Source organism: Vanessa tameamea, chromosome 25 (genome assembly GCF_037043105.1).
Source record: "Vanessa tameamea isolate UH-Manoa-2023 chromosome 25, ilVanTame1 primary haplotype, whole genome shotgun sequence".
Lineage (NCBI taxonomy): Eukaryota > Metazoa > Arthropoda > Insecta > Lepidoptera > Nymphalidae > Vanessa > Vanessa tameamea.
In genome coordinates this window covers 905,168-922,167 of record NC_087333.1, presented here as the reverse complement: position 1 = coordinate 922,167, position 17,000 = coordinate 905,168, and the positions used below count along the sequence as shown (strand labels likewise).

General features: G+C 30.8%; 3 protein-coding genes across 4 annotated transcripts in view; 1 reads left to right on the top strand and 2 right to left on the bottom strand.

Annotated features, from left to right (window-relative positions):
- The window catches only part of Stma (stambha A), a 32,471-nt gene extending 25,845 nt beyond the window's left edge, over positions 1 to 6,626 (bottom strand). Inside the window, exon 1 of one of the 2 annotated variants that reach the window (XM_026638688.2) lies at positions 6,164 to 6,626. In XM_026638688.2, coding sequence (XP_026494473.1) covers positions 6,164 to 6,248 — 85 coding nt within the window. In that variant the 5' untranslated portion in view covers positions 6,249 to 6,626. Of the gene's footprint in view, positions 1 to 5,645; positions 5,799 to 6,163 lie in introns of those variants that run through there. The other variant, XM_026638691.2, reaches the window with a different exon arrangement.
- On the bottom strand, positions 4,073 to 5,596 carry LOC113399549 (cyclin-L1). The gene has a single exon (XM_026638695.2). The coding sequence runs from the start codon at positions 5,355 to 5,357 to the stop codon at positions 4,125 to 4,127; it is 1,233 nt and encodes a 410-aa protein (XP_026494480.1). The 5' UTR covers positions 5,358 to 5,596; the 3' UTR covers positions 4,073 to 4,124.
- A 5,494-nt stretch (positions 6,627 to 12,120) lies between the features above and the next one.
- The window catches only part of Blo (bloated), a 90,748-nt gene continuing 85,868 nt past the window's right edge, over positions 12,121 to 17,000 (top strand). Inside the window, exon 1 of the mRNA XM_026638670.2 lies at positions 12,121 to 12,408. The gene's annotated coding sequence lies outside the window, so the exon portion shown is untranslated. The remainder of the gene's footprint in view (positions 12,409 to 17,000) is intronic.

Genomic DNA, 17,000 nt, shown 5'->3' with positions numbered 1-17,000 from the left:
TTACCCTTTCCCCAATTTGTTACTGTTTAATTTAATAATCACAATTGTACGTAATAGACGTCTACAGATTATGACGACCGCACTCAGAATTATTTCACTAAAAATCGACACGAAGTTATTGGGCATATTATTTACGTTGTTATTTTATTTATTAAATGTAACGTTAAAATAAAATTCTTAAACGAATCCGAGTTTTATTTATTAAAATTTAATAAATATATCACTTGAAACAATTTTTCGTCACATATAATCTCCATATTAAAGTCTGTCACGATTTAATTTTATATAATTTAAGTTTTGGTCAATAATATATTTTACCAACCAGTATAACTTCATTACCCAATATAATGAACTTCGTTTTTATATTATTGAATTATATATCTATTTTAATAATCCAAATAATTTGGTTTATTTATTGATTGTTTGAAATATTAAAATAACACTACGCAAGCAAGTGATGCACTTTGTAGTTGCTAAAAATAATAAATGATATAATGTTATTCATAAAATCTCCACATTATTATGCTAATTAATTATAATTATTAATAATTCCTAAGTTTATTTAGGTATCTCTAATATTTTAACTTAAAAGTAAAAATAGTCCTTTCACTTAACTATTTCTTGATTAGAAATATTTATTCATAGAATTATAATTTACACAACAGTTATACATTACAATACTCGTATATTTAACACACAAATGGACACAATTTGCAATACATTTCCGAAATATATGCAAAAACACGTCCGATCGTCAAGGACGACCTGAAAACACTGAGCAAAACGTTGAACGACTAATGGAGCGAAAGGTAATCTAAATTTAAACTAGTCAGGAATGGCTGAAATTGTGACACTGAAAAACATGAAATACATTTGAAAAAAATAATATTATACGTATGTATTAATTTTTATCTGTGCTTATTTAAGTATAAACAAAATTACGCGAGCGACCGAGCTTTGCGCGGCTTTTGTAGTCGTAGAAAAATTGTATTTTTCAGGGAACAAGCAAAACCTGAGCTCACACACAATATTAGATCCGTATCTGAGATAAACAGAAATAAATACTTTTATATACAAGAATTTCTCATTTAATAGTATAAGATATATTTTTATCAAAGTCAAAACTCAAATTGGATTCATCTCGAAATATACAAAAAAGCAATTATTGTTTGACCTTTAATTATTGAAAGTAATTATTACTCCGTTGTTTGTGCTTGAGCGAATATTTGTCAGCCAAATCGACTGTTTTTCAAACGAAGTAAGCGTTATTTAATTATTTCCTTCTTTCAATATTTAGATTCTCATCATTAGGAACTACTAGATTACACTCGCGTGTGAAAGGGGGGAGGGGCAGGTGTTAGTAACCCTATGGCCTTTTCTGTGTGTCCGACGAGTATGCAAAATTTAGTAATGATCGGTTGAATAGCTGAGATGTGAAGAAGTAACAAACGAATTCATTGTCTCGTTTATAATATTAGTATAGATTATTAGTTGACACACACTAATTTTATATACACACATACTTAGATATTATTTATTTGAGAACACGAGACTGACTAACAGGATTATTTATGGAACAATTCAACATGCCCTTTACATTTCAGTTAAAACTGACACGCTTTCTGCAAAGGCCTTCATTATTATTTATGGACTCAAACCTTATACAGAGTGGCTTACAGAGCTTTAAGAAAAATACGAATTTTCATAACAACTTCAAAGAGGGTTTATATATAACAAATAAATCTTGACTAAGGAAATTAACAAACATCTCATTTAATAATTTTATAAGAAAATATAAGACCTTTTGTTATATGTCTTAATCTATTTATGATTTCATTATGTACGTAGGCGGACAGGCAAATGGAGAAAAAAATAACGTGGATGTAGTCTAATTAAAAAAAAAACCATGCGGAATAAGGTATGTCCTTTGTGCATGTAGTTACATTGGCTCACCCACCCTTCAAACCGGAACACGACAATACAAAGTATTGCTGCTTGGCGGTAGAATATGTGATAAGTCCACCTAGTATGGTACCACCGTCCTATAGCACTGAATGTTCATACTTATAAAAAATAACAACGGCCACTTAGTCTGTAGATTAAGTAATAGATTATAAATTTTATTATACGCAATTATCATATGAATCTAAAGATATGAACTCTTGAGTAAGTTTTCTGAACGACAACACACACATATTCGCTTTGCCACAGATTATCTGTTGTTCGCGCCGAAATATTAGAAAAATGACGCCCAAAAAATAGTTTTTCAATAAGCTCTTTTCAGAATATGTATATTGAGTAATATATGATAGAAATAGACAATTAAACGAGAAAAAAATATAAAAATGTAAATAGCATATAAAAGTATAATTATTTTTATCTATCTATGCTAGAGTTTTAAGTTCCTTTAAAATGTTTTTATTACAAAAGGAACTAAGAAAACATAATTATTTAAAAAAAAAATTCAGGAATGTTTAACATTTCACAATCATCGGTAAGTATTTATCAAATCCATTACCGTTTTTGCAATGGGCCTATGGGGCACGTGCCCCTATCCTGAGAGGGCCCCGAAGAACCAACAATTTCCTTGACACGTTTGTGCTCACGTTGACTGCTATGTATACTTTCGAAAGTGATATATTTGTAAGAAATAGCTAACATATTTATCAAAAGAGGCTGTTGACGATAGTCGATATTAAAAGTAGAAAGACGTGCTCTTTATGAAAGAAATAGATATACTATAAAAGAGCCATAAGATTGTACAACCAATCAGATTCCTACGAATTTACGAAAATTACCACACAGTTTATTTGAAACTATACTATACCAATGGCCCCAGCATAGCTTGAGACGGCTCTGATCAAATCGGTTTCAAGATTCATATCGTAAAGTCAATTTGACAGACATAAAAGTGAGCTAAAATATGTTAGAATGAATTCATACAAAAATATTACTCTTCTTATCTTCACCGCAGTTTGGTGACAGTGAATTATCTTTTACATCTCGGATAAGATTTATGCAATTCAAATATTTGGTAAGTCATACAAATATTTATGATTGTCTTTTTTTTTTCAATTAAATTGGTTCAATACTGTAAAATGACGATTCAAAAGAGCTTCTTCAGCCTACTTAAAAAAAAAAGAATAATTTGATATTTTTGAGTTGTTGACATCAATGTTTTAGTAAATAATAACAAAAGATAATGATTGAAAAATTGATACAAAACCAATTAATTATAACATAATAAACTATATAAATGGACTTAGTTTAACAATGACACTGTACACTAAATGAAAAAAAAAAAAAACAGAATCATTCAATTCAATATATCAATATGGCATTCTACACTCTACTTATGCCTTATATTCTATGGTTTGTTGAACCAGATTAATTATCCAAACCAATGGTATTTATGCATTTAATATATTTTAAAATGACAACAATATCATGCTGATAATTGCCTACTCGAATAAACTGTCTTTTGATTTGTTATAATATTTCAATGTGATAAATTTACTGATAATAGAAAATTACTTGAATGGTTATAAAAAGTTAAAAACATATTATTCCTATTACCAATACAAAACATGCAATAACATGCCAAAATAACCAAACTTTTATAATAGTAATCATATTTAAAAGCTTTTAAAAACTATTTATCATTGGTCTATTTTTCAATAATAGCTAATATTTAAAGGTAGTTCTCAAAATCATTCTTAACTTTTGTCTGTTGAGAAAGAAGCAGAATAATACAGTAAAAAAACCTTTAACATTTCCAGTCAATAAATTTAAATTTGATAATAAAACATGGCAATACTATTTGTTGATTTTCAGTAATGATATATAAATTTATTAAAATACCTATTAATTAAAATGGAAGAAAAATATAACTTCTCAGTTTGTTGAGAGTTCTTCTCAGTTGAATCTTAATTCTCAATACTAAATGGTATTGCTCAACATTTAATGTAACTCTGTTAATTGATGATAAAAAGAGCCTCCATAAGCATACTAGAATAACATATATTTTAATTTCGATATTAATCATCACAAGTTTAATAATAAAACTGCTATGTACAATTGAAAAGATACTTTATTGTAATTTATTCAAGTCTTAAAATTATATTTTAGTGTTTTCTTTTGTCATCTCTGTCTCTCGCTTTTGATCTATCGTAATCATCATACTTCCGTGATGATAGACGGCTCCTCTTATCATCCAATCTCCTCTCTCTTGACCTATCCACTTCTCTATCCCTAGACCTAGACTTATGGCGTTTGTTCGAATAATCCCGTTTTCTATCATAAGGGGAACGAGATCTTCGTTCTCTTTTCTTGTGACTTCCATGGTACTTAGATGATAATGGTGGGGTTTTTGGAGATTTATCTTTCTTTGAATCACGCTTGGAATCTTTTGATGTAGAAGCCGTAGGAGATTCAGCTTTTTTCTCTTCGATTTTCGCTTCACGTTCCTTTTGAGCCTGTATATATTTGTTTGCTTGATAAATCTTTCTTAATCCATCAACCTTACCATCTAACTCTTCAGGATTGACTTTAGATCTTTTGTAAAGATGTAAAATCTTGAGGCAAACATCTCTTATGTCCTCTTCTGTCACCTTAAATAGCAGGAACCAGTGTGGATTGTTGGGCAATGGCAACCCAATTTTCCGAGATGTTAAATAGATGCAGGCACAAGCAATTGTCTCTGGAGGAAATCTCATAAAGACATCAGTCCTTAAAGCATCATTCATGTAATTCCAAGCCATTTGCATTAGCTGCTTATTCTTCTCGTACTGTAATAGCTGTAGATAGACTACAATAAGCTTGTGTGGGTGTTTTACATGCACACAGAATCCTAATTCCTTTAAAATACGCCGCTCAGCTTTAATAACCTGATTTTTAAGTTCAATATAATTTTGATCAACTATCAATGGCGTAATTGGTTTCTGGGCTCTCACTTGTTTGATATGATGGAACACATTGATGACGTCACGTATTCTACAAGGTTTCTCTTCAACCTTAGACGCTAAATAAATGCTTCCCATGGCTGTTGTCTCCATTGGATATCTTACAAAGGATTTTGAGTAGTAGAATCTTTGTAAGTACATTTGACCAGTGGCCATAGCAACTTGAGGTAGTTTTAACAATATTCCGGCTGTTTGTATCATTTCACAACCGAGAATACGTAAGTCAGTCTCAGTCTCGATGTCCAACCCATCGGCCTGTGACGGAGTTTCTTTGAAAGTAGATTCAGGTAGTAAGCAATTGTGTAACGTCAACACTATCTTTCCATAATTCTTCTGAGCTTTGGCTGGTGCAGCATTGTTAGTTTTTGTCGGATTTTGTACAGTTGTGGTAGTCATATTGATGTCACAACTTTTTACACGGAACTTGAATGAATATCACAGTAACATACACCACACGATGATATATAGTTATAATTGTTCACTTTTTTACATAAAAACATTTCATTTTCGATTGATTTACATCTAATTTAACGATTATTTTATGCTTCGGAAGAGAAAAACGCGTTCGAATGACAGCTATTGAGTGACAAATATCAAAATGGCGCTACCAAAACAGATGTCAACAAAAGTAAGTTTACGTTTTTATGTTTAATTAGGTAATAAACATAATAAATTATATCTTACCTTGTGCCATATGTGAAATGATGATATTGCTTCAACCAAACAGTCTTATAGGACTCAAATAACAAATTTATAAGCTTTAATACGTCTGACTCACACAAATCAACATTTTTTTCACTATCCTAGCGTTTTGAATTTGCATCTACAACACGGTAATGATAATATTATTTAATAAATACTAATTTTGGTTTACCTACTTTTTTTTAATTATACTACGTTATTTGCTTAATATAATAGATTATTGTTTTCGTACTAAATAAAATAATTAAACTTACCTTTTAAAAAATATGTATTAAATTTCAATCCATTTCGGAACGAAACCGGAAATGAGTCCGGATATCCAATTTGGCGGCACTAGTTAAAGGTAGGTATTCAATCAATAAGAAGAGTTGCGCGTGCCAAAATTTAATTAAGAATAGTAGGTTTAGATATTTGTCAGCGACATGCAATTGGCACGGCTAATCTAATTACAGAATAATTAAAAAAAAGGAAAAAATAGATTGTTTTTATATGATACTTACATCCAGGATCAGTGCACTTTTGTACCAATGAATCTAGAAAATCATGTCCTTCGGTGGATTCGAAACAGCATTTTACAAATGACATTTTTTATGAATGAAATTATTTATATATTTTTAACAATAACAAGGATATATTTAAAACGATTTAATAATTTCAAATAAACTCTATAGTAAATAACATGTTATAATATTAAAAAGGGGTTTCACGTTCATTTATTACTTACGAAACTATTATTAAATTGAATTTAGAATAAAAAATATATGGAATCACTCTAGTAGCTGTAAAAGGTCACACTAAATACCTATATATATAATTTGACATTATGTTAACTATTTTTTTATTATTGTATTGCTTTTATTTGTACACTGTATTGTTTAAAAATAAATTTCTACGATATAAATAGGTCAAATATGTCACATTTCGGCTGTACACTACATTTATATCTAGTGTTTAGTGCGTTGGAGAATTTCAATGGGGCTCGCAAATATATAGCCGCCAATATGAAGATGTTCCTCTTTTCAAACTAGTCTGATGTATATTTATGACTTTTATTCTCGGTAGCATAATGCGCAAATTTGCTCTTCCCTTAACTTACAGCTTTGTAAAAAACACAACTTAGGTAAATAATTTTTCAATAGATGTCGCCCTTGACAACAAAATTGTTTGTGATACGTTTTGACTGTTCATTACTAGATGGCGCTACTAATACAAATGTATGATCTTTAAAATTTAAATAAAAGTATTTTTTGTATTTATCTAGGAGTACAAAAACTTCATGTCGTATTTATTTTTACACCCCAGGAAATTATGCAACTGGATCACCTGCTTTATAGCAGATCACAGTCTATGTATTTCCGCCGTCAATTGGAAGGTAAAGCCAAATTAGCATCTAAAATGATTGGTGTGTTCATAAAGGCATGAAGGTACCTCACGTCGGCCCATCGCCTTAAACTGTACAAGGCGCAAATTCGACCACTCATGAAGTACTGCCCTCACCTCTGGGCGGGAGCTCCCCAGTTCCAACTTCTTACATTTGACCGTATTTAAAAACAAAAAAACGTATACGTTTCTCAAAGGCCGGCAACGCAATGTTTATATTTAACTGATATTAGACTAATAAAAATAAATATGAAATACATAGTACTTTAAATATATAAACCATTTGTACATGTGTAGATAACTGAACTAGTCCTAAACGGTTGAACCGCCTTAGATAATTTTTTTTATTGTCGGCTTAAATTGGACTCCGGTAGTTAGCGCTGCAAAGTTAGTATAGTTATTTTTTAATTCAGATGATGTCGGGACGGCGCACTCTATACCTACGTATACGACGTGTTTATATAACTGATAATGAAGTATTTAACAAAATATATAATATTTATTTTAATTATACAATGTCGATTTATCTCTTTTCTTGACAACATTCATAAATACCCAAATGTCGACAGGTAGACGTCAGAATGTTATTGATTTTTTCCAAAATCTTAGCAATTTTTTTTTTGTCTATTTTGACCGGACTATATCGAATGTATAAATATTTGATGTATAAATATTTCTCCAAGTCGTAGATTGCCGTCTTTTCAAGTCTACACAAATGACATGCAGGTAGGACACACAACTAACCATATCAAATCACTTTTTGGTACTTACTTGTAAAACACGTCCTAATATAATAACTAAATTTTATTCCACATGGCTTTCAAACGTACAAATAATAAAGTAATTATACAAAAATATTTCTCCGTCTCCTACTAGTTTTCCCCCCTGACTTCGTACATAATGCGTAAGTTGTGAGTAAATAACTCCCACTTCCTCCCCTTGAAGTTTCCAAAAATCCATTCGTCGCGAAAGAAGCAATTAAATTTCAAGTCAATCGGACGTATAGTTGCAAAGGTCTGTTACCTGTTGTTTATCAGTTAGTGGTATATCGCTTATATGTATATAGCTTATTTAAATTAATATGTATAATTATATATAATTTTACACTAATATTAGCGGTCCAGTGACCTGTTGCGGATGCTCGCTAAAGACTATTCAAATCGTAGTATGTGTAAATATAAAAAAAACCTTAGTTTTTTGTAATACGTGCGATTTGCTAATATATCTGCTATGTTGTGCAATACAAAGATTTCTAGGTAATATATCTTTATCTATAATGCAACATTATTGTTACACTAGGAACATATATCTTTACTATTATAATATCTATATTAATATTATGAAAGGGAACTTAACTATGTCTGTATGTCTGATATTCTTTTATAGCCAAACCACTGAAATCTTTGCTGGATTTTGGTATGACGTAAGCTGAAACCCCAAGGAAGGAAACAAGATTTACTTTTTATACCTAACTTATCCCTAAAACGCGAGCAAAGATGCGGGCAAGAAGTAGGTATACCATGATAATGTTTGTTTGCATGTAAGGGGCTATCTTTGAAACTAATGATGCAATACTAAAAAAAAAACACAAGTATAAAGCTACATTATTCCTAGGGTAATAATTACATCGCTGTATAATTTTCTTTATTAATAAATTGAACCCGTTCGCCGGGGCTAGTCGCTAGTACTTTTATTTTTTAACTCCAAGATTATTATAATTATATATAAGTGATTGGTGAATTGCTATTAATATTTAAGGAGAATACTCGGTACATGATTCTCATTCGAATTATGAAAAAAATAGGTACTTAATTTTTGACCAAATATAAAAACAAAAAACATTTAAATAAATGAAGTATTATATTCAATTAATATCAGTCCTTACCGATATTAATTTAATATCGTCCCTTATCTTGGGGAAACAATGTGCTGTATAATGTTAGAGGTTTGGAAACCGAAGGCGCGAAGGAGGTGCAGCACCCGCCTGCTGCTGCTGCTATAGCGCCGAAGGCTGCCGCCGCTGCTATAAACTCAACCATTAATATCTGTCATATTAAGATCACGAGACACCGAACACGTTTTTTTTTTAAAGTGCTTTACATTTTTGACATTAATAGACAATGATAAAATTCTTAACAGAACCTGATATTTATTTACTCTCCAAAATCAATCTTAACACTGATAATATGAGAACATCATACCAACACTCCTTGTCCCAAATTAATATTTATTTATTAATAATTCAATGTCTTATTTAACTTATTATTTAATATACATACATAATTATTATAACAGATTATTCCAACATAGACCGTATTCATACGTAGCCTTGGGGCTTACTGTCAAATATAATAGATACTAATCAAACACAATAAGATTAAGACAGACGTATTAACTACTTTCTAATGAATTGATATATTCCTAACAGATATGTACCTATGTATTTCAAACACCATACAATAATTCAGGCTGCTGTACAGGATATCAAGGTAAAAACAAATAGATCAAATAGCCAGGAAACCCCAGGTGATAAAATTCGACATATCTTACAAATTTAATTAAAATTATTCACATTGTTACTTTAACGTTTACTCTAATATCCAACTGTCTGGCAAAATGTCTCGTCGCTTCTTGAACAGAAATTTTACAGATATTATTTATTACATGTTGGTGAATACTAATATTAATGCTGCATTTTTATCCGATACAGGTTTCCCTCAAGTTGTCTATTTATTTCTATATGCAATAAATACTTCTTATTAACACTGGCAAATGATTTTCATTTTAATATTTAAATAACATAATATGCAAAGCAAATGGCTAATATAGAATGATGATCTAATGTGCATTTTTCCGTGGATTTCTTTCCATTCGTAATCATTATAAGAATTGCAAATAAGTATAAACATAAGAATTCAATTGTTAAATGAGTTGTCTGTTGTTCTCGTCAGAATCTAAAATCTAAACCATTGTGATAACTTTTCATATAATTTATGAAGAAATGACGCTTCAGAACTCCTTTTAAGAGTCTTCTTTTTCTAGTAAGTATATTTTGAGACTACCAATAAGTTTTTTTTTTTCAGGAGAAGGAAAAAATGTAGTTACTAAAAATATACAATCCGTTATTACCAATATACGTTGCATTTGACCTTTCTATCCATAACTTTTTGATTTTTAATTAAAGACGCACTTAATTTTGGGTTGTTTGCGTGGTATACATAATTATAGTACTGGTACTATACATTATTACAGGCATCGGGGACAAAACATGTTCGTTGGTGAAACATTGGTGTTTTGAGAAATGGTTAATATATCTTAAGGCGCCAATGTCTATGAGCGATGGTGTGTTATTATGAAGTGGGCCATTATCACCGCTTACCTATATCATAAAATATAAAAATAAAATAAATAAATAATCTAAGTGATTCGTTTGTTAGTTCGTTTAGGTCAAATCTTGCAAACCCTGGGAATTAGCATAGGTGAACCGACTGTCAGGGCGTTAATGCGAAGCGATCCCTTGCCTTCCGACAGAGAGACAAAGAGGATACCGCTGGTTTTTTAGTGGGTATTCTAGTGTACTACGCGTCCTGGGCACCGGCGACTTATCAATAAATGTCCCATTTGGCCGTTCGCCTACCTATATCATAAACAAAAGCTTCATAATGAGAACACTTTATTATCAGCTTGTTTAGTCCAACAAAGAACAAAGTACAGACCCAGCGTACAAATATACCTAAGATACAGTTCGATAGAAGATTAGAATAAAATATTAGAGGTAGAGACGTGGTAGTAGTTATGCACAAATATGCATATTATACACTTGCTTATTGACTGTCTAAAAATCTAACACTAGGTCGCGAAGACATATCTTATCCACGACAAAAAACCACGCAATAGTTAACAAACTCAGCGAGTTGTAATTTTAAGTTTATCAATGTTTATAGATGTGATCATTTACCATCAAATGACTTAAGCTCGTCACCATAAAAACAAAATAACAATGGAATACCTTTATTGTTAAATTAATAAAACATTTCGTGACTGAATAACAACCTCTGGCCTAGGGCTTATTAAATAATGTCCAAGATGACAGATAACCCGGACAATTGTTATTAGAATTGTTTGCGTGACACACGCCTTGATTTATGTTTTATTAGAATTGGGAATTGTGACTTTGTAAACTGGTTAAGTTATATCATTAAGTCAATTATCGAAAGACTAGCGAAAAATTTACGGCGATTATGACGTTATAGGAAAAATTATTGTTACAATTACTACGACAAAATTATGCAAAGAATATTTTAACAACCTGGGTAAATCCTGCTATCGGTCAAAAGGCAAGCTCGAAAAAATGGTTTATGGAGCCTTTGAAGTGTATTTTTTGCGAATTGATGACAAATTTATTTTTCCTATCATCTGGTCTGTCTTAATGGGTTTTAAGGGGTGCAAAGGGTGTAATAATCCCGGGCGCCACGCATGGTGGTTGCCTTACCAATGATGGCCAAGCATTGGAACAAAGGAGAAAGGATCCAGAAGGTCTTTTAAAAAAAAATCGAAGGGCTTGTTGTGTTTAAAACTGTCTATAATTAAAATGTTTTCTACTGAGTGGGTTTAGCGAAATTATATACGTCTCAACTAAAAGGTAACTATTTTACCTAATTGAAAAGGAGGCAGTCATTTAAAAGAAACTATAATTTAATATTTGAATTCAAACTCTGATCTTTATTAAACTTGTGATTATCACGTGAACATAGCGCCTGTTCTCGAAAATATAAACTTTACACCTACTGATAATACGTAATTACGCATAAATTGCCATTATATACTTAGCATTGATCAGGAACTAAGAGAACGAGATCATACTTAATGTATGTATTAAGTTATAATTGTCATTATAAAGGGCCTTGTAACGTCTCAAGTAGCGAACCGACATTACTATCATCAAGTCTAAACACAGCACCTTTTCCTCTACATTCGAGTAAAAACCGAGCACCGAGTCGTTTTCCTTGCAGTGCGGCCTCCTTCGGAATTATTCGCTAAGGCTTTTAGACTACGTAACATTCTCTCACTCGCGAATTTTAAACTCAAATCATTTAGTCGACCTCGAGGTACTGAGGAGAACGGTCGCTGGTTGCCGCCATCTTTTTTTGTAACTGTCAAACTGCGCGCCAATAGTGTTGTGTTAACTTCATAATGTCACATTAAAGTAAAGTGCCTTTGAGTGATTTCATTAAGCCGGTTGCGAGTTAAGTGTTTTTATTATTTTCTAGTGTAATATATAAATTTCAGTTCAGATATTTGTGCGTTGTGAGTGTTTTTGTTTTTTTATTCTTCCTAGAACTCTTATTGCCGGATAAGTTTTAAGGTAAGTTATTTGTTTATGTGTCGTTATAAATAGGGCTAAGTTTTTTTAAAAAAAAATTAGGCATACACCTTAATTCATTGTTAAAGTACTAATAAATAATTATTTAAATAAAGATCAGAATCATGGTTAATTTGCAAAAAATAATAATAATTAAGACACTGTTTTTAGAGTAGACATTTTTTTTTAATCATTACGTACTTGAAAATATTTTAATAATAATAAATGTATGTATAAAAGGTTCTGTTGTTTTTAAACTGATATCCGTAGTACAATAAATGATTGTAATTACACAATACGAATCGCTACTCTCGCCGTTCTAACCTTTCCGAACGAATTGAAAGTTATCTGTGGGTTTCTGCCTCATTTGCTCAGATTGACGTCATACCCTATAAATTGTTTATTTTGAAATAATCAAATTTTCATAATATAAGCTAATCTTAACAAAAAAAGATTGGTCTAGGTTTAGTATCCTGTATCCCATAGCTAGGATCAGCCAACTTTTGCTGAGGTCTTTTTTTTGTTAGACGTTTTACGAACGAAATAAATAAATAATTTGTTAACCTTTGTTCTAATAGTATTATTAGAACACTAAAAATATATTTACGATACAAAAAATAAAATTTGATTTTATAGATTTAATAAAAATAATATACTTATACTATACTACTTGTAGGTAGTCGTTTTAATTAACAACTGTATTGCCTACATACTATTTATAAAGAGTACTATTACAATGGTCAGTGCCTTAAAACATATTAATTTGAAAAATATTCTGATTCAAGAATCGTAATAATTTCGTACATAATTTAAAATGTCAATCATTTAAAATTATGTACTCTTGAAGATTTTTATAATTGTCGATTTATTTAATTATTATATTTAATGATACTTCCATTAAATCGGTGACATTATTTTCAGATTTTTTTAAAGGAAAGTGTTTTTTATTTTTTGCTACTGAATAAAAATATTACGAAATTATAAGTTTCTTAGCAGGTGTGCTATATGCATAGTTTTTTAGTACATCATTTGTGTTAATAATTCATAATGCTCAGCAGTGAAGAAAAGTTTTAGTTTATTAGTATTAGAAACTATAGATATATAGATAAAGATATAATTCTCACATAGTTCAAACACAGACAACGGACACCCGTAATACGATAGAGTTATGTTTGAATGCATGTGCTATGTATCTCCTTACATGAATGTTCGTGTATGTAATTCCTACCGGTGCACGTTAAAACACCTCTGATACATTTATTCAATACACAATAATGGAGACTTCGATTATTTATATATCCAGATAGATCACACTACAAAAGAATTAAAACAAATGAGCCATCTTTTTTTTATTATTATTTATTAAGCTTATGGCTTCTGTCAATAGGTTGACAATTCTGCCAGTGTCAGGGTTGAAAAATACACGTGGTTGCTTAAAACAGCACTTTTTCGTTCTGCCAAATGACCAGTATCACGATCTAAAACAAATAGGACATCACAGTATATCAACACAAACACCAACTAAGATATAAAATAATAAAACTACCTACATAAATATACTTATATAAATAATATGTACTTAAACTTATTTAAAGTTTAATGTTATATCTTTCAATATACTTAAATAAAATAGTTATAATAGAGATTTCTGAAGAAGACAAAATACAGGACATGTTGAAAGGGCGAGGGAAAGTAGGAGGAAGAACATCATACAGTGAAACAGGGAATCTGGTGCAATCAAAGAAAATATGTTCAACGGTACCCTCATCAAGGCCACATTCACACAGAGTGGTCCCGAACCCTGATTTTTGATAGAAAATGGAGCCATCTTTATTATCTTTGTGTGCGTGACAGCTATGTTTGACAAGCGCCAAACGTCATGTTACTTTACTAGTATGTACTTAGTAGCCAATTATAGCCCACTATTTTTTCGACGAGTTCTCAGCTTTGACAATATAGGTAGCTTACGTAGCCATACCTAGACGTTTAAATAATCAAAGAATTATCAAAAGTTACATTAAATTTAAAAAAAAAGTTGTTGTTGTCAATCATAGGAGAAATTGGCACTGAACCATTTTGTCATGTTACTTTTTTTTTCGCACGTGACATTGGCGAAGTAATCTGTGCCCTCTCGGCACAAATAAAAACCAAATAAAAAAAATTTGTTGTCCTGACCGATTTCGGCCACGGCGCCGGCGGCTACTCTGTAAGGCAATGTGTAAGCGCAAACACACTTTCGATCACTATTCCGTCACTTCTAATCCGATGGGACGGTAAATCCGAACGACAAATAGTTACAACTTCCAACCTGCAGAATCCGGGCTGCCTTTGAGAATATTTCGACAGAAAACTCCATAACTTTTATTGGCCAGGCCTGAGGCTTAATACCCTTAAGATCGGGGATCTTATATCTAGAAACTACACCGACGTGGCAATATAATTTTCTGTTGCAAGTGATCAAATATGTTTATTCTAGTTGATATATTACGTTACTATGTCCCAGTAGTTAGAGCACATAAATCTTATGCGAATATTGCGGATTGAAAAAACGATGATTTGCGGGGTAAAAAAAGAAAGAGGTAACAACTTATTTTAAAAATACTTCTTTTAGATACTGAACAAAAAAGGTTTTGTTTACAAAACCGTATACTTTTTACACTATGTCACAATTTAAGTTACGAAGATTGTTATGTCAAACTTACAAATTAACAGACATTTAGTAACCATCTAAATAATTTGACAAAAGAGAAAAGTACGTAACACTCCACAGGAATTAATTAAAAAAATGTCTTTCGCATATACAATTAAACTCATAATTAAAATAATGTGTTGTTTTTGTCTGTTGAAAGTTTGTTTTCTCAATTTAAAATTTATTTAATGTCACTCGTGTATACTTATATATTTATTTAACATATTTAATATGTAATTAAAATATTACTTTAAATTATATATGTCTGTAAAATAATTATAGCAATTCAAGCATATTATGGAACAGTTTAAAAACTCTTACTTCAGTTTTTAATCTATGCAAATATTATATAACTGTTTGATGTTTTTTATTATCAATTTTACCTCGCGACGAGCTCGTAAATTTAAATCCAATAATTTAATTTCTTTTTTTTATTACAAACGTGTAAGTGACGAAAGTATTCCAAAGTTAAATCAACTCACTCAAAGATTACAACATAAGTTTAAATTTATACATTTTAAATGTAATTAAATATTGTTTGTTTTATCGAGTCCAACATTTTTAATAGTACATACTCTTCATACATAGGTTCTCTTACTAAAAGATTTGTATCAAATATAAACCCGACCCGAGGTGAACCAGTAGTTAGTTAACCAGGTAAACAGTAAGCACTGAATTTTCGTATGTTTTATTTGTATTTAGAATTAATTTTCATTTTTCCACACTAAATCTAATGTTGCGCCAAGCACAAGAAATCTCTTAGTCGGCTCTTATGATTACCATAATAATACATATATAATTTATATTGGAACATCGATTTAAATTAAAATAGTTCTGACAATTATTTTCTTTTATTTCAGAACAGATCAAATCTGAAACGCTAGATTTAATCATTTGTCATTCGTGATTGGTCGATGCATCTGATGTCGCAATAGGTGACCAATGAGCGCTTAGTTAATTAGAATTCGAACAGTGTTACAAGAACTAGAGATATTTAATTTTGAGTCTATATTTTTTAATAATATTAATCACATCCGACTTAAAATATCAAGACTGAATCTCTCTTTAATTATAAACTACATCTGATTAAAAGGCCAGAAGGGAATCAATGACATTTTATTTAAAATGTCTATTATATTTTTTTTGGATAATCAGTACAATCTTGTAATAGACAAAAATAAAAGAAACATCTAACCTTTAATATTAATAAATATATTTCAACATCGACTCAACTATCAACTATCCTGGCTCATACTGTATAGTACATATATTATTACTGGGGTCAAGGGTTACTGAGCCAATGTAATTGGCGGACTACACATAACCCCATGTTCACCACTCAAGATATTACAACAATTCTTCCAAGGCGATGCTTTATGAATATATTTTGCAAGATTCCGCCTGCATATTCGCCTGCGTGTAAGGAATGGGGGGCTTATTAAAGTGTTGGGTATTTTATGTCTTTTTTACTTCTTCTGGCGAGGTTTATGCGAAATTTCATGAAGATCGTTTGTGTACTGAAGATATGGCGTAACAAACATACAAAATCACTTTCGCAATTATAATATTAGTAATGAAGTAGGATATTTTTAAATCGTTTATAAAGTTTCTGAGTCTGTCTGTGTGTATGAAATAAGACATTCAAAGGCACGATCAAGCTGTGATGTGACGTTAATTGTATACTGGTTGATCTATCATAGCAGGATTTCTTGCGAAAGTTATATATGTATTTCATAATGTTCATAATGTGCTTTTGTAAACTTACCAAAAACCTATCTCTAACGTTCAGAATCAGGGCGTGGTAAATATACGGGAACGATTTGCACAAGATAAGTATTTGCTTAGACATATCATCGTCGTTCGTGCAAGACTACTTCACCATAATCCAATGGAATAGCAAATCAAA

Excerpts from the sequence above, each read along its gene's own strand:
- LOC113399549 (XM_026638695.2), bottom strand. The coding sequence starts at position 5,357 with ATGACTACCACAACTGTACAAAATCCGACAAAAACTAACAATGCTGCA.